This window comes from Pan paniscus, chromosome 6 (genome assembly GCF_029289425.2).
Source record: "Pan paniscus chromosome 6, NHGRI_mPanPan1-v2.0_pri, whole genome shotgun sequence".
Lineage (NCBI taxonomy): Eukaryota > Metazoa > Chordata > Mammalia > Primates > Hominidae > Pan > Pan paniscus.
The window spans coordinates 10,592,996-10,616,635 of record NC_073255.2 but is presented as its reverse complement, the minus strand read 5'-3'; the positions used below and the strand labels follow the sequence as shown (position 1 = coordinate 10,616,635).

At 46.9% G+C, this 23,640-nt stretch overlaps 1 protein-coding gene across 6 annotated transcripts in view; it reads left to right on the top strand.

Moving 5' to 3' along the window:
• Window positions 1–23,640, top strand: part of RNF216 (ring finger protein 216) — a 166,920-nt gene that overhangs the window by 130,039 nt on the left and 13,241 nt on the right. For all 6 annotated transcript variants that reach the window (XR_008625936.1, XR_008625937.2, XM_063605612.1 and 3 more), the window contains exon 15: window positions 9,681–9,903. Coding sequence is in view for 4 of the 6 variants with exons in the window: in XM_063605612.1 (XP_063461682.1) it covers window positions 9,681–9,903 (223 nt within the window). In the remaining 2 variants the exon portion in view is untranslated. The remainder of the gene's footprint in view (window positions 1–9,680; window positions 9,904–23,640) is intronic.

Here is a 23,640-nt window from a genome sequence, read left to right as displayed (position 1 = left end):
TATATACATATATCTCACTTCCGCTCGTATCGCATTGGTCTAGATTGTCACGTGGGCAAGGCAAGCACCGTATGTAGCCTGTAGTTGGGTGACTTTATGTCCAGTTTAAATATGAAGGATATGGAAGGAGTTTGGTACTCAGAAAATGAAGTGGGCAATGGCAATTTGGGCAGTTTCCCAAGTATGCAGCACAGGTGTATACCATTATTCTCTTACAGATGAGGCGGCTGAGGCCCATGTGATTTGCCCTTGATTGTATGGTTAAGGTACCTTGAGATGGGGAGGTTATCTGGATTATCCGAGTAGACCCAGTCTAATTACAAATCCTTAAAAGCAGAAAGCCCTTAGTATAGGACGAAGAGTCAAACAAGCGTGAGAAGGACTTGACCCCCCTGTTGCTGGCTTTGAAGATGGATGAAGGTGGCCATGAGCCAAGGATTGAGGTACCCTGTAGAAGTTGGGAAAACCCTCAGCTGACAGCCACCAAGAAAATAGAGACCCCGGTCCTACAACCTCAACTGAATTCTGCAGACAACCCAAATGAGCAGCAAAGATACTCTCTCCTCAGGCCACCAGGAGGGAATGCAGCCCTGTGATAAGGCATCTGGACTACTACAGGACTCAGTAGCAGGCTGTGAGATGTTTCTTGGAAGGAGAATTACTTACAAAGCACAGCCTTCATTCTGATTGTCCTATCGGTTCCTGGCACTGGTTCCGCTCAGCGTCTTGGTCTGCCACACATAGCCCACCACTGGGTCCTATTTAAACCTGGCAGCCTTTTAGATCAGCAGTAAGTGAATAAGAGCAGAACATCCAAATGTGATATATGTTGATTCCAAAAATCAAAAACAGCCTCCCAAATGTTGGGCTTCTTCCTTAGTGATAGAGGATGCTTCTGTCATGAGCCTAGCTTTGGAAGGGATATCATGATATACATGCCTGACCTCCAGACCACCAGAACCTCATAGAGATGACACATTCCTACATTCAAGGGATTTCTCTCTCTAACCTTCTGGCATTCATGTAGCATATTAATACATACTACCATACCTGCTACTTCCTGTTCACCAGGTTCTATCTGCATGTCGTTCAAGTAGAACGGTGTGTTATCCTGTTGAACGACATAATCAAGGTCCTCACTGGCTGCTGGTGTTCTCTGATTATCAAACAGACAGGAAAAGCATTTTCCAAATCATTCGCAGCATACCAGTTGCCAGGGGCTGTTTGTTCTGGTGAGAGATGACATCTAAAACAGCAGCCACATTTAGTCAGCATCTGTTGAGGCTTAAAGTAATACACTGTCCTCCAAGAGCCATTCTTCTGTACAAGCCAAATGAGAAGTAAAAAGAGATGTGAAAGAATCATCGCCTCTGCATCTTAGAAGTCTTTGATGGTGGTGCCAGTCTAGAAGATGCCCAAAGGAATCTGGTGATGTGTTTTTTTTTAGAGAGAGGGTGCTCCACGGGCTTCAACTTGCCTTTCCTTATCGTACAGCCCCTCTGGGACCAAAGAGCAACAGAATCCTGCCAAATGTCAAAACGTTTTTTTTCTCGCCTTGAGACAGTGTCTTATTCTATCATCCAGGCTAGAATACAATGGCACAATCACAGCTGGAATACAATGGCACAATCACAGCTAACCTTAGCCTTGACCTCCCGAGCTTGAGTGATCCTCCCTCCCTTTCTTTCTTTTTTTTTTTTTTCCTTTGGAGACGGAGTCTCCGTCTGTCACCTAGGTTAGAGTGCCTCGGCTCATTTCGACCTCGGCCTCCCAGGTTCAAGCGACTCTCCTGCCTCAGCCTCCCGAGTAGCTGGGATTACAGGCGCCTGCTACCACTCCCAGCTAATTTTTGGATTTTTAGTAGAGATGGGGTTTTACTTTGTCGGCCGTGGTTGGCCAAGCTGGTCTCGAACTCCTGACCTCAAGTGATCCCCCCACCTCAGCCTCCCAAAGTACCGGGATTACAGGCATGAGCCACCGCGCCCGCCCGGCCGTCACTTTCTTGTTTTTAAACTGCTATAGTGTTTTCAAGCAAATCCAAATCCCTGACAGCAAGTCATTTCACCCATAAAACCTTTTTTTCTTATATAGCACTTACCTTTATGACCACTAACAAAACTAAAATTGAAATTTTAAGTCTTTGATATCTCATACCAACTTCACAGTTCCACTGATTATCTCAAATTAGCTTTACATGTGTACTGCAGTTAGTTTGTTCAGGTTAGGATCCAAATGAGATTCATTGCATTTGATAATTGGCCTGTAGAATGTCTTCTAGAGTTGGCTGGTTTCTCGTGGTATCATTTAACTTGTTCTTCTGTCCCCTGTGTTTTCTTTTTTCTTTTTTCTTTTTTTTTTTCTTTTTTTTTTTTTTTTGAGACAGAGTCTCACTCTGTCACCCAGGCTGGAATGCAGTGGCGCTATCTCGGCTCACTGCAAGCTCTGCCTCCCAGGTTCACACCGTTCTCCTGCCTCAGCCTCCCGAGTAGCTGGGACTATGAGTGCCCGCCACCATGCCTGGCTAATTTTTTTTTGTATTTTTAGTAGAGATGGGGATTCACCGTGTTAACCAGGATGGTCTCGCTCTCCTGACCTCATGATCCGCCTGCCTTGGCCTCCCACAGTGCTGGGATTACAGGTGTGAGCCACCGTGTCTGGCCTGTCCCTTGAATTTTCTATAAATTAAAATTTAGATCTAATCAGGCACAGTGGCTCACGCCTGTAACCCCAGCACTTTGGGAGGCTGAGGCAGGCGGATCACCTGAGATCGGGAGTTCGAGACTAGCCTGACCAACATGGAGAAACCCCTGTCTCTACTAAAAATACAAAATTAGCCAGGCATGGTGGTGCATGCCTGTAATGCCAGCTACTCAGGAGGCTGAGGCAAGAGAATCACTTGAACCTATGGGGCAGAGGTTATGGTGAGCTGAGATCACGCCATTGCACTCCAGCCTGAGCAAGAAGAGCAAAACTCCATCTCAAGAAAAAAAAAATAGATCTAAAGGCTTGATTAGGTTCTCACTCAAATGTTTTTGGTGAGAACATTTCACAGGTGGCTCTGTGCATCTCACATTACAAAACACCCAGAGCTATGCAGTGTCTGGGTGGCCCACCATGAAATACTTCTAAGCAAATGGATGTCATGGCCTAAGTTACATGATTTTGGTGGCTACAGGGCAAGTAGCTTTAAAGAAAGCAAGACTTGAATAAAGGAGAAAATTTAGAAAGCCATTACAGTAGTCTAAGCCACTCTATCATAGGGCTCCAAAATAGGTTTGTAGTATTATAAATGGAGAAGAGGGGATAAATTTAAGAAATATTTAAGATGTAAAATCAACAGGTCTTGGTAGCTGATAGATACGGGAAGTAAGAGCGGAAGGAGTCTAGAATGATTCTCAGGCTTCTAGCTTGGGTGATAAAACTATACGAGCTAACCCAAAGAACCAGGAGTGGGAGAGATTAAGTATAGGAAAATGAATGGCTGCCACACCTGTAATCCCAGCACTTTGGGAGGCCAAGGCGGAAGGATTGCTTGAACCCAGGAGTTGAAGACCAGCCTGGGCAACAAAGTGAGACCCTCTCTGTACAGAAAATCTAAAAATTAGCTAGGCATGGTGGCACGTGCCTGTAGTCCCAGCTACTTGGGAGGCTGAGGCAGGAGGATCCCTTGAACCCAGGAGTTCGAGGCTGCAGTGAGCCATGATTGTACAAGTGTACTCCAGCCTGAACAACAGAGCAAGACCCTATCTCAAAAAAAAAAAAAAAAAAGAAAGAAAGAAAATGAAGGTTTCAGATGTGGACATGGCAAGTCAGCTGCATTATTCACCAAACTTTAGTTTTTCTCAAAAAATACACTCAAGGGAGTGACATTACAAAAACATGACAGTGTAGGGAATTCCAAAAACTCCTATCTCCCACCAGAGCAAGAATTAACCTGGCAAAAACTGCCAGAGGCAACTTTTTCCCTTTTTTTTTTTTTCACCTTTCACAACTTGCTCAGGGCTGAAACAGCCTCCCAGTGGATTTTGTTGAAAGCATTTGGAGGCATGTACCAGCTGCAGCTGCCTGAGGCAATGAGTAACACATGGGCAAGCCAAGACAGATCTAGAAGACTACGTACATGTCTAGGGCTCAACACATGCTCAGAAAAACCCAAGACCCTAGGCTTTCACCTCACACTGAGCTTTAGGTTCTGTATTAACAGGAACTCAAAACCTAAGAAAGTTACAGATGACCTGGCTGAGTCAACTCAGAGTACTCCAACTGCAAAGATCAGGATGGGAGGATTGGTTCTTTCATTTTTTTTTTTTCTAGCATTGACCACTAAGCTAATACAACAGAGACTTCAGTGACCACACATAACAAGGAATAGTCTTTACAAAAATAACTTTTTTTTTTTTAAGATGGAGTCTCGCTCTGTCGCCAGGCTGGAGTGCAGTGGTGCAGTCTTGGCTCACTGCAACCTCCGCCTCCCAGGTTCAAGCGATTCTCCTGCCTCAGCCTCCTGAGTGGCTGGGACTACAGTTGTGTGCCACCACACCCAGCTAATTTTTTGTATTTTTAGTAGAGATGGGGTTTCACCGTGTTAGCCAGGATAGTCTCGATCTCCGGACCTCATTATCTGCCCGCCTCTGCCTCCCAAGGTGCTGGGATTACAGGTGTGAGCCACGGCACCTGGCCCCCCTTTTTTTTCCCTTTTGTTTTGTTTTGTTTTGTTTTGGGATGGAGTCTCGCCTTGTCACCCAGTCTGGAGTGCAGTGGCAATGATGCGATCTCAGCTCACTGCAACCTCCACCTCTGGGCTCAAGCGATTCTCATGCCTCAGCCTCACGAGTTGCTGGGACTACAAGCATGCACCACCATGCCCGGCTAATTTACAAAAATAATTTTTAAAAGTCACTAAACAATCTCAAACCATACAAAAAGCAACCTGATTTCTAGACTCTTCTCAGTATAATATTCAAAACATCCAGTTTTCAACAATAATTCATAAAGCAAACAGGAAAGTATGGCCCATTCACAGGGAAAAAAGTGGTTGATAGAAACCATCTCTGAGGACACATTGGGCATACTAAACAAATGCTTTGAATCAGCTGTCTTAAATATGCTCAGAAAGCCAGGTGAAACCATGGGCAAAGAACTAAAGGAAACCAGGAGCACAGTGTATGAACAAGTAGAGAGTATAGATAGAAATTAAGAAACCAGCCAGGCGCAGTGGCTCACGCCTGTAATCCCAGCACTTTGGGAGGCCGACGTGGGCAGATCACTTGAGGTCAGGAGTTCAAGACCAGCCTGGCCAACATGGTGAAACCTGTCTCTACTAAAAACACAAAAATTAGTTGGGTGTGGTGGCGGGCGCCTGTAGTCCCAGCTACTTGGGAGGCTGAAGCAGGAGAATCATTTGAACCCGGCAGATGGAGGTGGCAGTGAGCTGAGACTGCGCCACTGCACACCAGCGTGGCGACAGAGCAAGACTCTGTTGCAAAAAAAAAAAGAAAAGAAAAATTAAGAAACCAACAGAAATTCTGTACCCCAAAATTACAATAGCTGAGATGAAAAATACACTAGAAGAATTCAATAGCAGATTTGAGCAGGCAGAAGAATCAGAGATCTTGAAGATACGGCTGTTGAAATTATGCAATTGGAGGAGGAGCAGAAAGAAAAATGAATGAAGAAAAGTGAATAGAGCCTAAGGGACCTGTAGAACATCATCTGATGTACCAATATTCACATTAAGGGGAAGCCCAAAGAAGAGCAGAGAGCAAAATGAACAGAAAGAATATTGAAGAAATAATGGCTGAAAACTTCCCAAATCTGATGAAGAACAAGAGTGTATACATCCAAGAAGCTGAATGAATTCCAAGTAGGATGAACTCAAAGAAGTCCACACCACGACACATCAGAGTCAAACTGTTCAAGGCCAAAGACATAGAAAATCTTGAAAGCAGTAAGAGAACAGCCTAATCAGAAAATAGGCAAACAGGCGGGGCACGGTGGCTCATGCCTGTAATCCCAGTACTTCGGGAGGCAGAGGCGGGTGGATCACGAGATCAGGAGTTCGAGATGAGCCTGGCCAATATGATGAAGCGCCTAAAAATGCAAAAATTAGCCAGGCGTGGTGGCACGTGCCTGTAGTCCCAGCTGCTCAGGAGGCTAAGGCTGGAGAATCTCTTGAACCCGGGAGGTGGAGGTTGCAGTGAGCCAAGATCACACCACTGCACTCCAGCCTGGGCAACAGAGCAAGACTCCGTTTCAAAAAAAAAAAAAGAAAAAAAGAAAATAGGCAAACAGCCAGGCACAGTGGCTCATGCATGTAATCCCAACACTTTGAGAGGCCAAGGTCGGGCAGATAGCTTAAGCCCAGGAGTTTAAGACCAGCCTGGACAACATGGTGAAACCCAGTCTCTACAAAAAATTTAAAAATTAACTGGGCATGGTGGCGTAAGCCTGTATTTCCAGCTACTCAGGAGGCTGAGGTGGGAAATCACTTGAGCCCAGGAGGCGGAAGTTGCAGTGAGCTGATATTACACTACTGCGCTCCAGCCTGGATGACAGAGTGAGACTCTGTCTCAAAAAAAAAAAATGGGCAAACAATATCAATTGATATTTCTCCAGAAAGATGTACGAATGACCAACAAGCACATGAAAGCATGCTGAATGTCATTAGTCATTACAGAAATACAAATCAGAACTATAATAAGATACCACTTCACACCTATTAGGATGACTATAATGAAAGCGATGGAAAATAACAAGTCTTGACAGAGATATAGAAAAAATGACACCAGTATACATTGAGGTGGGAATAGAAATAGTGTAGCCGCCATAGTTAACAGTTGGCTTTCCCCAATAAGTTAAACATAGAATTACCATATGACCCAGCAGTTCCGCTCTCAGGTACTCACCCAACATAAGTGAAAACAAGTGTCCATATAAAACTTGTGCAAGAATGTTCATTTAACCACAATTCACACCAGCCAAAAAGCAAAAATAATCCATCAACTCATGAATAAACTAATATGATATATTCATACAATGGAATATTATCCAACCATAAAAAGGAATGAAGTATCGATACATGCTACAACATAGGTGAACCTAGAAAACAACACACTAAGTGAAAAAAGGCACAAAAACACACGTGTGATTTCCATTCCTATGAAGTATCAGAGGCGTATGGGCATTTGCCTAGCCTCAGAATGGCAATCTGTAGAGCCCAAAAGCATGCTGTGGGTTGCAGGGCAAGGAGGAATGGGGAATGCCTGCTTAATGGGTACAGGGTTTCCTTTTGGGGTTATAAAAGTCTCTTGGAACTAGATAGTGACGTTGATTGTATAACATCGTGAATACTCAAAATATCCCTGAATTGTATACGTTAGAGTGGTTTAAAAAGTCAATTTTGTGTGCATTTTACCACAGCAAAAGAATGCATACACACATGCATCTTCACGGTCACAAAGGGGACGGGCTGAGATCTGAAGGGCATGGCATATGCCACCATCAGAATATGGCTCCCAGAGAGGAGTTACCCACACACTGGCTGGTGGTGAGCACAGATAACTACAGGAGTCTGGGCTGTCGCTGGCTGCATAGAAGAGGCCCTGAGCCTTCCTGTGTGAGCGCAAGGTCAGCAACCACAGTCACAGCTCCGGCTTCTCTTCCTGTCCTGCCCCAGGAGCACATCCTGCGGGGCTGTGTTTCCTGCCTGGTTGAGAATCTAGTTGCCAAACCACCTTTCCTCTGAAGGAATCAACCATGATTTTTCCCCATTTTTCACTTTTATATTACTGGCTAGGTAGTCACCACATCCCATAATAAAATTCCATTCTGGCCCTATCCAGTACTACTCTTACAAATGTGGAAGCAAAGGACTTGAGTGGACATTTGTGCAATATTGAATAGCTGTTTAACATTTCAGCAATGTTGAGTTGCAGGCATGCTTTATGTATTCCTCTGTCCATTTTAGGAGAACCTTTTTTTCTCCCTCCATACCCATTATTATTTCATGTCAGTGCCAGACAGATCGGATGAGCAAGCAAATAGACCCTCTTTCCAAGCCTTCATGAAAAGACTGTAACCTTAATTCTTTACAGCCTCTTCTCTCCTTGAGCAGCTTCCCAGGGAAAGTCAGCCAGCCCCAGGCAACTGGAGTGCCACACCTTAAAGCCACACCTCAGCCTCAGGGTGCTCTTACAGAGAAGGTTTGTGCTGTAGAAAATTGCAGTTGTGTTTGGGCACATAGCTTTTCAAATTGAAAAGTTTTTCATTAGAACCTTGAGTCTAGCCGGGCGCAGTGGCTCACGCTTGTAATCTCAGCACTTTGGGAGGCCGAGGCAGGCGGATCACTTGAGGTTAGGAGTTTGAGACCAGCCTGGCCAACATGGTGAAACCTCATCTCTACTAAAGATACAAAAAATGGCCGGGCATGAAAGCCAGGTGCGGTGATGTGGTGGCGCACACCTGTGATGCCAGCTACTTGGGAAGCTGAGACATGTGAATCGTTTGAACCCAGGAAATGGAGGTTGCAGTAAGTCTCAAAAAAAATAGGCCAGGCACAGTGGCTCACACTTGTAATCCCAGCACTTTTGGGAGGCCGAGGCAGGTGGATCACCTGAGGTCGGGAGTTCCAGACCAGCCTGGCCAACATGGTGAAACCCCATTTCTACCAAAAATACAAAACTTAGCTGGGCATGGTGGTGGGCGCCTGTAATCCCAGCTACTTGGGAGACTGAAGTGGGAGAATCTCTTGAACCCGGGGAGGCGGAGGTTGCAGTGAGCTGAGATGGAGCCACTGTGCCCCAGGCTAGGTGACAGAGCAAGACTCTGTCTCAAAAAAAAAAAAAAAAAAAACAGAACCTTGAGTTGTAGAACGTTGAGTAGTGTCTTCACAGTTGCTGAGTAACTAAAATCATAAACGGATGTACTACAGAGGTGACTCATTAAGGTAATAGTACTAAATGCACTTTATCTAAACCTCATCTCCTTGACAATGTTTTCTTTCTTTCTTTCTTTTTTTTTTTTTTTAAGATAGAGTCTCGCTCTGTTACATAGGCTGGGGTGCAATGACACGGTCTCAGCTCACTGCAGCCTTCACCTCCCGGGTTTAAGCGATTCTCCTGCCTCAACCTCCCAAGTAGCTGGGATTACAGGTGTGCACCACCACGCCTGGCAAATTTTTGTATTTTTAGTAGAGACGGTTTCACCATGTTGGTCAGGCTGGTCTCAAACTCCTGAGCTCAAATGATCTTCCTGCTTTGGCCTCTCAAAGTTCTGGGATTACAGGCGTGCACCACCATGCTCAGCCTGTTCTCTCCATTTTAAGCCTACAGGGATTCCTATAACAAATAGAGCAGTCCTTTTCTAAATGCTAAGTACTGGGCACTATGCCAGGGTACTTTATATTTTGTCTGTAATCCTCAAAACACCATGAGAAAGTTGTGTTTTCACAGTTTAAAAATGAGGAAACTGAGTCTCCAGGCAGGTGAGTAATTTACCAAAGGTCATACAATTAAAACTTTGAAGCAGTTCTCAGACTCCAAAACCTAGGCTCTTTTCACTGTTTAATGTCACAAAAAAGCCATAAGTGATCATTTTATGTGAAAATAAATAAATGCTTAATGGCCAAATTTTTTTCCTCCTCATCTTCCCTCCCAGCTCCAAATTATGTTTTCTTATTTCAGTGAAGAAAAAATGACTGCTGCCCGCATTAGAAAATGCCACAAGTGTGGGACTGGCCTCATCAAATCTGAAGGCTGCAACCGCATGTCTTGCCGCTGTGGTGCCCAGATGTGCTACCTCTGTCGAGTTTCTATTAATGGATATGACCATTTCTGCCAACATCCCCGCTCACCAGGAGCCCCTTGCCAGGAGTGTTCAAGATGCTCTCTCTGGACCGATCCCACTGTAAGTAGACACATGGCTGCCTATTGCTTTATAGAGAGAAAATAGAAATATATTTTTATGACAAATATTTTGAATATACATAACAAAATTTGACTTAGGAGAAGAATATAGGAAATTACATAGACTGATAACCAAAGAAAACATTTGAGAAAGTAATTATCAGCTACTCCTCATGCTGCTCAAAGCAGCATGCCCTAACAGTTTTATAGGCAAATTCTTTTAATTCTTCAGGAAATAAAACTCTGTGCCCTCTGAAATATTCCAGAGCAAAGTAAGGAAACTTATACATGTATCTGTTCAAAGCCAGCATAACGCTGACTCCAAAGCCTGACGGAGATAGCCCTAACAAAGAAAACTACAGATTTTCTTATGAGACTCACTTATAATCTAGATTTTAAATTATCTAAATAAAATATTAGCAAATAGAAAGCATGACCAAGTGAGTTTGTTCTGGAAATGCAATGATGGTTTAATATTAACAACTCTATTAACATAAATCATTATATGGTATCTGTAGATGGTGAAAAGACATTTAAGAAATCAAATCAAATATTTCTTCTTGATTTAAGCTTTAAAAATACAGTATTTTAGAGGAGGAGCAAGGCTGGCAAGGAAATTAAACACATAGGGTCTGTTTGGGGATCGGAAAGAAAGCAGGTGAGGTTTGCAGGTGGAGAGCCACAGGGAGGTGACAGCGATTGGCCCAGGGGCCGGCCTCAGATCTGGAGTGTGATGAGAGCCATTTAAGGGCATTGTAGGGGCTCTGTTTCCCAGGTCACACTAGCTACTACGCTGGGGAGAGAGAGGACAGCATGAAGGGAATGACTTTTATAATCTTGGAGAAGATAAGGTTTTTCTTAGCATTACATCAAGGCCAGACTAAAAAATAATAAATTCTCACTGGCAAATGACATCATAAACAAAGATTAGGGATACATGAAAAACTGGGGGAGAGGGTCAGGCACAGTAGCTCACGCCTGTGATGCCAGCACTTTTGAAGGCCAAGATGGGCGGATCGCTGGAGCCTAGGAGTTCAAGACAAGCCTGGTTAACATAGTGAGACCCCCATCTCATTTAAAAAAAAAAAAAAAGTTGGCCGAGCGCGGTGGCTCACGCCTGTAATCCCAGCACTTTGGGAGGCCGAGGCAGGTGGATCACAAGGTCAGGAGATCGAGACCATCCTGGCTAACATGGCGAAACCCCGTCTCTACTAAAAATACAAAAAATTAGCCGGGCGTGGTGGCAGGCGCCTGTAGTCCCAGCTACTCAGGAGGTTGAGGCAGGAGAATGGCGTGAACCCGGGAGGCAGAGCTTGCAGTGAGCTGAGATCATGCCACTGCACTCCAGCCTGGGTGACAGAGCGAGACTCCGTCTCAAAAAAAAAAAAAAATTAAGGCTAGGCACGGTGTCTCATGCCTGTAATCCTAGCACTTTGGGAAACCAAGGCGGGTGGATCACCTGAGGTCAGGAGTTCAAGACCAGCCTGACCAATATGGTGAAACCTGTCTCTAATAAAAATATAAATATTAGCCGGGCATGGTGTTGCATGCCTGTAATACCAGCTACTCAGGAGACTGAGACAGAATTGCTTGAACCCAGGAGGCGGAGGTTGCAGTGAGCTGAGATCGTGCCACTATACTCCAGCCTGGGTGACAATGTGAGACTCTGTCTCAAAAAAAAAAAATGTGGAGCCGTGTGTGGTGGCTCATGCGTGTAATCCCGGCACTTTGGGTTCTCAAAAAAAAAGAAAAACAGAAGTGTGTTTCTCCTCTATGTGTAAGTACAGAGATGAACAGCCCAGGGGTGGGCTAGCAGCTCTTATCTGGGATCCAGTTGCTTCCAGCATTCTACTCTGCCACCCCTAGATCATAGGCAAGGATCACATGAGGTCATTGTCTGAAAAGGAGCTCTGGCTGATAAATCCACATTCCAAGCAGCAAAGGGGCTGCAGTGAGGCTAAAGAGCCTGCTTACCTATCTCTTAAGGAACGTTAGGCTTCCAGAAGCTGCAACAGGTCACTTATGCTTCAGTCCCATCAGCCAGAACTTAATGACATTCTTCCTCAACTGCAAGTGAGACGGGAAGAAGTAGCCATCACAGACCCAGCCAGAATGTCTGTGGAGGAAGATGTTATACTGAGGAGTCTCCCTATGGTCTATTCACCTCAACTCAAAAATGGACAGAGGAAGTTTAAAAAAATTATAAGTAGGGAAAAAAGCTGCTTGCTGGCCAGGTGCAGTGGCTCATGTCTGTAAGCTTTGGGAGGCCAAGGCAGGAGCATCACTTGCATCCTGGAGTTAAGAACAGCCTGGGCAACATAGTGAGACCCCCATCTTTACAAAATATCAAAAATTAGCCAGATGTGGTGCTCACCTGTAGTCATAGCTACTTGGGAGGCTGAGGCAGGAGGATCATTTGAGCCTGGGAGGTCAAGGCTGCAGTGAGCCATGTTCTTGCCACTGCACTGTAGCCTGGGTGACAGAGCAAGACCCTGTCTCCCCCCCCCCCCCCAAAAAAAAAAACTGCTTGCTTTTCTACCTGGCCACAATCTGGTGGAGTTGGCTAACAGCTACACCTAATAATCAAATAAATGGAAATGAAAATAGCACCTGGCTGCTGGTAGGTAGTTTTCAGATTTGTTGGCATCTGCTACACTGTAATTGGGCATAGTGGGCAGTTACTGTGTACAGATCAGAAGATGTAGTGCGTGTACTTGATGTGGGAGTTCCTCTTAATTAGAAAAGGTTATCCTCAGGAGACAGTTGGACAAGTTCACAAAGTTCTGTCTGCAACACTGTTCACTGAGTTGTTTAAAGTTGTATAAATTTAGAAACACCATTTAAATATCCCAAAAAATAGGAGATATGTCAAATTTTATATATGCTTACATTAGAATTGTACAAAAAGTAATTCTATATATATCTACACTTTAAAACACGGAGGAAAAGAAACAGGAAGATTTTCACATCGAAAACAAACAGTATGGATTGCTGGGGTCACAGACCCAAGTTACCACAGGGGCAGGTGGTAGCAGAAATGATGTCTGGATGGAGCATCCAGACATCTGGGTCTAGGAGGCAGGAAGGCATAGTGGGGACTGTGGCAAAGGAGAGGGTGTGGGGCCCATCCAAGGCGCTGCTGCTCAGCCACTACAGATTGTTGCGGGGAGGGCCTCCCAGCTGCTCGGGAGGCTGAGGCACAAGAATCACTTGAACCTGGGAAGCAGAGATTGCAGTGAGCCAAGATCGCGCCACTGCACTCCACCCGGGACAACAGAACAAGACTTGATCTTAAAGAAAAAGAAATGCGTAATTTGGCCGGGTGCAGTGGCTCATGCCTGTAATCCCAGCACTTCGAGAGCCCAAGGCGGGCAGATCTCTTGAGTCTCAGGAGTTCAAGACCAGCCTTGGAAACATGGCAAAACTCCATCTCTACAAAAAATACAAAAGTTATCCAGGGGTGGTGGTGCGTGCACACCTGTGTTCCCAGCTCCTTCCAGGGCTGAAATAAGAGGATTGCTTTAGCCCGGGACGTTAGGGATGCAGTGAGCCCTGACTGCGCCACTACACTTCTGCCTGGGTGACAGAGTGAGACCATGTCTCAAAAAAAGGGAAAGAAATGTATAATCCTGAGAGCTACTCATGGTTTTGAAAAGATGTGAGGCCTCTGTGGTAACCAGGTGTTCCCTATTTCAGGAATGTTCTATCATGGAACAAGCTCCTAACTGAGTGGGAAGCTGGGATAAGGGACCCCTAAAAATCACTCAGATTACAAAGCTTATGACCCAGTGAAACCCTTAGCTAGCCTGCCCTCCTGTCACTAAGGAGATGTGTGGAAGAAAAGGAGGCTTTTTGTACATAGAAAGCCAAGCCCGAGTCATCCTTCTTTTGCTGGGTGATCGGGAGGTGCAGCCCACAGTGGGAAGTGCTCACAAGGCAGGCTGTGCCCCTGTGTGACAGACATTCCCAGGCACAGCCCTTCTGCTGACTCACCTCCTCAGCCCCCTGGCAGCTAGCACAGTGGGAGGCAACCATCTCTAGGAACTTCATGAATCTTGAAAAAATAGATTTTTTTTTTCAGCTGGAGCTATGAAGAGCTCCACAGGCAGTATTTCATCTCTAGAGACAAAGGGCAGAGTGGGAGTTAGCGTGAGGGTGGGTGTTAACAGTCTGGCCTATTCTCAGCGCTTTTTTCTTTCTTTTCCTCCTTGTTCTGTGTCTTCTGCTGCCTCCTCCCTTTGCTTCCCATGCCTGGGATTGATGGTGTGGGTTTCTCATGTGCTTTTTCCTTGTTTGGGTGCCATAGCATGCACTGCCTTGTTGTTTTCTTGTTGGATCGTCATCTTCTAACCTGAGAAAGTTTCTAGATTTGCTCAAAATAAAGTTTGAAAGGAAGGTCAGGCAAATACAAATCCCTCCAATTTCCTCTGATAGCCACAGCCGGAGATGCTGTTCCGTTTGTCCCGTTCCCATCAAAACAGCGATCAGCCCCGTTTCCTTGATTCTCACCAGGAGACCGATCGAATTCCAACCCAGCATCTGTTGGGGCTTCTGAGAACACAAAGCCATTCAGAAGTTCAGTGAAACAAAGCATGCACTGTCACACAAGCCTGTTCTCTGGCTTAATTAACCAGCAGGGCCAGGAAGAATCTCTTATTTGTCAGCGAGGGAGTTGTCCCGTCATGGTTTTGGAGGGAAGTTGAGTTTTCATCCTTAATGACTAGGGAGGGATTGCTTGGGAACCTGAACTACCACTCCACAGTAAGAGCTCAAGTGGTGAACAGTAACTTTCTTTTTCTGTTAGTTATCAAAATGAAGCCAAAAGCATTCAGCTAAGAGTCTTATAAAGAAGGTGTCTTCTTTAGGAAGCAAAAAACCAGAAGCGAACATTCACAGCAAACCACAGTTTTCTGGATTAGGGAGCAGAGTGGAAAGCCAGCTCTTGACACATAAGTGAACAGACGTTATTTTGCAGTAGGGGAAGAGTGATCCTGGAACTTTACTGAACGTGAATATACTAACTGGTCCTCGCGTGGCCACAGCAGTGGTAGCTGAGGTGGGGAGCAAATTGTGAGAGGAACAGGCACCTGGCAGTCTGGATTCGAGAGTATGGCAAAACTCAAAACAGCATGTTCTCTTTCAATACAAAACAAAGTCCGTGTTTGTCTTGGGTTTTGGCTACGAGAAACTACAGAGAATTGTTTTCTACAGTGTCTTTGTCTTTTGAATGTAAGAGTTTGAAACCTGTCCAGTTCAAATAAAACCCTAGGGCTTTTACAGCCAGTTTAATTTGGTACATTTATCGCCTAGCCATTTGGTTAAGAGACATTCATTTTTCCAAACCAGCAGTGGACTGAGTCTAACATTTATAGATGTTAATACATTCAGTTCTGTAGCAGTGCTCGAAGGCAGATGTATCATCCTAGTTTTACTTGCTTAAGAATGTGGCCAGTAAATGGTAGCCTGGGTTTCCACCCGGGTCATTTGTCCTCGGAGTATTCCCAGGCCTGCCTTCTCCCCTCAGGCCAGCGCAGCATCTCCCTGGTGGATCAGGCATGCAGAAAGTCCTGGGGACCTTTGGGACCCTGGCTTAAGCGGCAGGGGAAAGGACATGATGTTGTTGGAATTAGGGAGGAAGGCTGTGAAAGGGAGGATTGATGAGGAAACGCAGAAACCTGGTAAGGAAAGGTATTTTAGACTTTTAGGTTGGAAACTGATTTTTGGCTTCAGAATTTTTTCCTTAACCTTAAAAATTTATTCTACAAAAGAGTAAAGTGAGCCCCCAGATTGTCCCATCACCCAGCTTCCACAGCTGGCTTTGGCGTGTTATTTCTCATCACTGTCATAAATATCATTGTGTGTTAAAAAAAAAAAAAAAAAGTGAAGTTAGTGGGGTGGGTGTGATCATTGATCTGTCATCGAAACTGACCTCGGTTTCTTCATCTTCCTCTTAATAGCCACGCGGCCAACACCACGTGAGCGTGCTATGCAGTGTCATTTTTACTGCATGGGACTGGGAGGCAGTGCTTTCCTATTTTGCAGATGAGGGAGATGATGTGTAGGTCACTAGCCCAGGATCCCTAGCTTGGTGAAACCAGGATGTGAGCCCAGGTCTTCCAACCAGTGTCTGGCTCCTGCCACAAATACATGGTCGTTAGGTGCCCATAGGGTCCCTGAGCCCCTTGAACCAGGTAGCCCTTGCAGAGGGGTGGGGACCTCGCCGGACTCTTTCCCCATGGATGAATGAAGCTGCAAATAGTAGAAAGGGGCCCTGGCAGTTTTGCTACCCCAATAATGTCCCAGACAGGGTTTCGATGTCACTGAGGGCTTTCCCAAGCAGGGCAGCACAGTCCAGTACACACGGCCTGTTGGTGCTTGTTGCTACATGTCTTCAGCAGATCCCACCAGGCCCCTGGGTGAGCACTTGACCCTGACGGGACGCAAAACATGGCCACATTCTGCCCCCATCTCCAGGTCCTTGTGGGGGAAGTGCTCCAGATAGTGGTATTTGGGTGCTGGTCTTGTCTGACCTGAGGAGGTGGCTGCAGAAGCCAGGGCCAGCCCTGAGCCCGTGAAGTCTCTGCTCCTCCCCAGCACACTGTCCTGCCTCCCTGCCCTTCCCAGCCACAGCTGCGCAGCATGTGCCGCTCCAAGCTCTGCTGCTCCCTCCCCCAACTTCCTGTTGCTGGGGACAGCAAGGGGTGGGGGCTAAGGGTCTGCCGTTGCTCAGGCGATCTGTGGCTGATCCGGGAATAATTTGAAACTAAATCTTAAGCTCTTTGGAAGCCTCTCATGAAATCATTGCAAGTTTATTAACAACAGCTGTGGCCACACATGACCTGGATCTCAGAGGGGAAGCACCAGTCGACTTGCAATTCCCAATCAGCTTTCTAAGGGGAGGAAAAGTGCAATGAAGAAGAAAAGCCACCCGTTCTTCCTCCATGGTCACAGGAGGCTGGCCAGCAGGCACGTGGACAGCCAGCCCTGGGGACCAGAAGTGTTGGGAAAAAAGGCTCAAAAGGACCGTAAAGGCTTTGGCAAAAATAGTTTTGTGCCAAGCACTCAAATGGTTATTTTGGGAACAGTCAGCCTGTGGCTGCTGATTACTGTTCATATCTGATTTGTGAAAATAAATTGAATCTTTTCCCCTTTTTAATCACTCATAGTTTCTCTTTCTTCGTTTTCTCCTGTCTATACCCTGCTGCGTGGACAGAACTGTGGGGCATAGTTGTGGAGGGACAAGCTAAGGGAGGATGTTTGTGTATGTTTTGTTTCTCTCTTCTTAATTAAAACCTCTGTGGTAAATTCTACCTCACTTGCCGTCTTCAAGTGCAGCACGTTTCTGGAGAGGCCCGGTCCTTGCCATCCCCACAAGCTCTTGCTGCGTCTTCCTCCCACCCACCCTACCTGCATGCAGCAGGCAGCAAGCCAGAGTCTTCCGTGTCAGGCTGAGTTCTTTCTGCACCCTGCTGAGCTCAAAGGAATTCAAGGAGAGGAAACAAATCTCCCTCCCTATTAAAATGCAATCCGCTTATTTCCTTGTTTTGTTTTGTTTTGTTTTGTTTGAGAGGGAGTCTCCCTCTGTCGCCCAGGCTGGAGTGCAGTGATGTGATCTCGGCTCACTGCAGCCTGAATCTACTGGGTTCAAGTGATTCTCCTGCCTCACCCTCCTGAGTAGCTGGGATTACAGGTGCACGCCACCAGGCCCAGCTAATTTTCGTATTTTAGTAGAGACGGGGTTTCACCGTGTTGATCAGACTGGTCTCGAACTCCTGACCTCAAATGATCCACCTGCCTAGGCCTCCCAAATTGCTGGGATTACAGGCATGAGCCACCGCACCCGGCCTTACTTCCAGCTCTTCCAGCTGGGCGCAGTGGCTCAGACCTGTAATCCCAGCACTTCGGGAGGCCAAGGCGGGCAGATCACAAGGTCAGGAGTTCGAGACCAGCCTGGCCAATATGGTGAAACCCCGTCTCTACTAAAACTACAAAAATTAGCTGGGCGTGGGGCGGACGCCTGTACTGCCAGCTACTTGGGAGGCTGAGGCAGGAGAATCACTTGAACCCGGGAGGCGGAGGTTGCAGTGAGCAGAGATCGCACCACTGCACTCCAGCCTGGGCGATAGAGCACGACTCTGTCTCAAAAAAAACAGAAAGTGCTCTTCTAGTTCCGCTGGGTGGGTGAGACTCCCGTTTCACTCTCTGCTTTGACCCTTTGTCCTTGACACTGCATTTGGGGTGCACTGCCCACTGTGGTGCCATTCGTGTGCTTCGTCATGGTACTCATTGGATCCCACTGTGGTCCATAGGTACACCTTCTGGAGTAGCGATGGGGCACTGGAGGGCTTCGTTTTGTTTTTTGGAGATGGAGTTTTGCTCTTGTCGCCCAGGCTGGAATGCAGTCGCGTGATCTTGGCTCACTGCAACCTGTGCCTCCTGGGTTCAAGCGATTCTGCTGCCTCAGCCTCCCAAGTAGCTGGAATTACAGGCACCGACCACCACACCTGGCTAATTTTTGTATTTGTAGTAGAGATGGGGTTTCGCCATGTTGGCCAGGCTGGTCTCGAATCCCTGACATCAGGTGATTGGAGGGCTCACTTCTACCCTGGCCTGACACATCATTACGCTTGTTCTTTTGAGCCCTTGCTGATCCAGGGACACCTTGGTCGCTGATGAGCATCCACTCCTTCTCTCTTCAGCCTGGCCTTGCTCATCAGAAAGGAGCTGTGCTGAGGATTCGTTTGAAAGTTTTCACTGGGATTAGGAGGGGCCAGAAGGAGAGCAGAGAGAGAACTCATTCAGGCTAGCTGGGTCCTTCTTAAGGCCTGTGCCAGAAACCAAGGATGAGGCACAGAGACTGCAGCCCTCGAGGGGATGCACCATGGTCTGTCATGGGATCTGTGGCAGCGAGTACAGACGCAGCCAGCAGCCCCTCCTGCCCCCACTGGCCAGGGCAAATGGCATGAACAGGAACTCAGATCTCAAATAGGTTCAGGTGAACCTCTATAGACCCCTATCCAGGGTGAGCCCAGCAACCCAGCCTGAGCCATGCAGAGTTGAGAACTGCCGGCCATCCTTGGAACCTACAAGTCCAGACCTCCTGCCCTGGCCTCAGCACACTGCCCACCTTGGTGGTCCAGCCACTCTCTGCATCTTCTGAGCCTCAGGGTCCTCTTATGAAATCCTTGCCAGCCTCCCATGGCGTGGAGAAGGGGGCGTGAGCTAAGCAATCCGTACAAGGCAGCAGGACCTCGTGGGGGCAGAGCTTGACCTTCTACAATGGAATCTGAGTGGGCTTGACAGTGAAGTGTGGATATAAAAGCAGCCAATGGAAAAGATATCAGAATGTTCCCAGGATTGATCTCTGGTGAGGAATTACGGCTGATTTTAGCTGTGTTGTTTTGTTCAATGTTTCCCAAGATTGTTTTAATCAGTATGTACAAGGAAAAGAAATAATGGCATTTTTTTTTATGTTGATGAGAACCAAATCCCTGAGTTTTTTGTGACAAGAAGAGGACAGAAAGAGAAAATGTCATGGGACCCCCATGGGATTCAAGTAACTTGGTACTGTCAGGAGAAAACATGTCAGGCAAGGAAATCTTGAAGCATTCGCTTCTGCCTTTGAGATGGACCAAAACCAGTGAGCTGAGAACAGCACCTGGTCAGAGGCCACTGGAGACCAGTGACCCAGGGAGGCACTACAGCCTCTCACCTCAGTGCTGGGCCCCCATGTGCAGCTTAGATTTCTGGCTCAAGAGATGAGGGTTATGAGCTTTCCCAAGCTCCCCACTCCCACTCTGGGCAAGAGGAATCTACTGGCTTTTATCCCAAAGGACAAGTGCCAGGGACCAGAGGCCGACAAGTGGGCTGTTTCAGGGGATGGCACATGCACTTCTGGGTAAGCTGAGCCTGAGAAAAGGAGGATTGTTCCCTAAAAATTTCCAAAACACAGCCCCTTGCTCTGCGTTTTGGCTGTTTGTTTCCTTGAGTAGAAGTGTTTTGTTTTGTTTTGCCCTATTATGTCTTGTAAGGGGAGAAAGGAGGTTTCAGAATTCTGCTCTTCTCAGAAGGAACCCTCTTGTGTTTCTGCACTCTTTATAGAATAAAGCACACCTTAGAACAGTTGCCTCTGACACACGCTCCCAGCCCGACAGCAGTGTTCTCAGGCCCCCAGTCAGGTTTGCCAGAAGTTCCGATTCAGAAACCTGGGGGTTTATGTGGTTAACAGCTCAGGCTTTGAGACTAGATTGCCTGGGTCACAACCTCGCTGTGCCAGGGTTTCCTCATCTGCAGCGTGGCAATCAGTTCATAGTGCCTGACACAGGGAGCTGTGGTGAAACTGAGGTCCATGTGAGGTGTGTAGACGGGCTGGTGCATAGTAATCTCTCAGTGCATGTTAACTACTGTTGTTGTCACTGTGCTTGGCACTTTATAAGAGTGATCAGACCAGGTGTGGTGGTTCACACCTGTAATCCCTGCACTTTGGGAGGCGGAGGTGGGAGGATGGCTTGAGGCCAGGAGTTTGAGACCTGCCTGGACAACACAGTGAGAACTCCCCCTCCACCACCATCTCTGTAAGAAAAATTAAAAATTAGCTGGGCATGGTGATACACACCTGTAGTCCCACCTACTCAGGGAGCCTAAGGTGAGAAGATCACTTGAGCCCAGGAGTTCAAGGCTGCAGTGAGCTATAATCACGCCATTGCACTCCACCCTGGGCTGAGCAAGACCCTGTCTAGAGGAAAAAAAAAAGGTACGAGATGATTGGCTTCTCACCCTAACCTGTTTTGGAAAGGAGTGGGTTCCAGGTTAGGTAGTGGGGGTAGAGCTGCATATGCACTCAAGCCAGGTCTGGAGCCCCAGAGTTGTAGTTCTTCCCGTGATGCCAGCAGCCTCTCTTGAAGAAGCCAGCACTGCTTTAAAATGAGTTCACCCTGCCATCCAGGCAGCTCTACCACCAGGGTTTCCTATTTGTGACTCAGCCCCGAGACGGCAAGACAGTTGTGCTGTGATCCAGCTCAGACCCTGGCTCCTCCTCATCCTCTTTCCTTCTATTTTTCCCCTCTCCCAGCAGCCTAGGTGTGTCCTAGATTTGCAGCGTGGCCTTTTTCCAAGTGTCGTCTTCACAGGATGGTGATGCTCATATGCCTGGAATGTTTCCTGAGGGACTTGACTCCAGAAAGGACTCAATACCCCATCTGACACTTATCCCAAGTCCAAGAAGTATCTGATGAGGGACTAGGCCTCATGTTTAACGTCAAAATCAATCCTAAACCCTCCCTCCCTCTTTTTTTTTTTTTTTTTTGAGACAGAGTCTTGCTCTGTTGCCCAGGCTGGAGTGCAGTGGCACCATCTCGGCTAACTGCAGCGTCTGCCTCCCAGATTCAAGTGATTCTCCTGCCTCAGCCTCCCGAGTAGTTGAGATTACAGACGCCTGCCACTGCGCCTAGCTAATTTTTGTATTTTTAGTAGAGATGAGGTTTCACCATATTGGCCAGGCCTGTCTCAAACTCCTGACCTCGTGATCCGCCCGCCTCGGCCTCCCAAAGTGCTGGGATTACAGGTGTGAGCCGCCGCTTCTGGCCCCTCCCTCTTTTTAATTGTGGTGAAGCATAAGATAAAATTTGCCATTTTTAAGTTTACAATTCAGTTATCTTCACTTTTTTTTTCTGAGACAGGATCTTCCCCTGTTGTGCCAGTACAATGGCACAATCGTAGCTCACTGCAGCCTCAACCTCCTTGGGCTCTAGTGATCCTCCCACCTCAGCCCCCCAAATAGCCCCCTAGTAGCCACACCTGGCTAATTTTTAAAATTTTGTAGAGCTGGGTTCTCACTGTGTTGCCCTTGCTGGTCTGAAAATCCTGGCCTCAGGCGATCCTGCTGCCTCAGCCTCCCAAAGCACTGGAATTGTCTTCACTTTTTTTTTTTTTTTTTGAGACAGTCTTGCTCTGTCACCCAAGCTGGAGTGCAGTGGCGCCATCTCTGCTCATTGCAATCTCCACCTGCAGCTTCAAGCAATTCTGCCTCAGCTTCCAGAGTAGCTGGGATTACAGGCACACGCCACCACACCTGGCTAATTTTTTGTATTTTTAGTAGAGATGGGGTTTCACTGTGTTAGCCACACTGGTCTCTAACTCCTGGCCTCAAGTCATCCACCCACCTCGAACTCCCAAAGTGCTGGGATTACAGGCATGAGCCAACTGCACCTGGCCTGTCTTCACTCTTGACTTGAGGAATTTCAAATGCTTCAGAGAAAATGATTGTGGAAGGAACTTCCACCCCAAATTAAGAAAAATCTTCCAGCTGGGTGTGATGGCTCATGCCTGTAATCCCAACATTTTGGGGAGACCAAGGTTGGGTGCATCGCTTGAGCCCAGGAGTTCAAGACTAGCCTGAGCAACATGGTGAAACCCCATTTCTACAAAAAAAAAAAAAAAGTCAGATGTGGTGGTGGGCGCCTGTAGTCTGAGCTACCAAGAGGCTAGGGCAGGAGGATCTCTTGAGCCCAGGAGGTGGAGGCTGCAGTGAGCTATGATGGTGCCACTGTACCCCAGCCTGGACAGCAGAGCAAGACACTGTCTCAAAGAAAAGGAAAGAAATCTTCCCTTTAGAGTCTAACATATTAGCTAAAAGCGTAATTTTTTTATTTTAAAAAAGAAAAAAAACTTTTAAGTTTTATTAAAGTTACTAAGCACAGTGTCCTGTGACTCTAGCCAGTTGGAGACAGTTGAAATCTGAAACACCTAACCTATATCTAGGTATAACTGACAGTTGGCTCATGATTTATGATAAAATTGTAGGTCATTGTAGCTGAGTGCCGTCATTTTGGGTGAGATACAAACCAGACTGTCTTTAAACTCCTAAGGGCTTGACTCCCAAGACAGGACTCAAGGGCAAATGGTCTTGATTCCACTTGCCAATCAGGAGAGTGATCAGAGCAGAGGGAGGGATTGGAAGAAAGGCTCTGGGGTGGCTGTCTTCGGAGGGTGAGGATGCGACACTTTTATTCCCTTGGGACTCTGAGGCTCCCTCTTCCTCTCCAGGAAGAACTCTGAATGGCAGGCTGGGAAGGTTCTATCTGCACTGTCCTCCAGACCCCGCCGATCTGTATCAGAAACCCGGGCTCGTGCTCCTGTGCAGGTGCCTCAGACCCTTCTGAGGGAGTTCTGAAATAGGATTTATTCAGGAGCACTGGGATTTATCACGGAAGCTTAGTGATAAAAATCAGGCAGTGGCCTGCATGCTCTCAGCCTCAGCAGTGCCACAGGGGGCCAGAGCTCTTCTCCCCAAAAGAGAGCCTCTCTTGTCCCTCGTGTTTTATCAGGGGAGAGTCTGAGGGAAAAAAGGGGGTTAGTGGCTAGTCTATTTTTTTTTTTTTTTTTTTAGACAGAGTCTCCCTCTGTCGCCAGGCTGGAGTGCAGTGGCGCGATCTCGGCTCACTGCAACCTCCACCTCCCAGGTTCAAGCCATTCTCCTGCCTCACCCTCCCGAGTAGCTGGGATTATAGGCGTGTACCACCACGCTCAGCTAATTTTTTGTATTGTTAGTAGAGACAGGGTTTCACCGTGTTAGCCAGGATGATCTCTATCTCCTGACCTCGTGGTCCGCCTGCCTCAGCCTCCCAAAGTGCTGGGGTTACAGGCGTGAACCACCGAGTGTCTAGTCTTTAATGCTATGAAATTGCCCCTTCTATCCACGTGGAATTTTAGAGAGAGGTGCCCGTTGGAACGTTGCTCA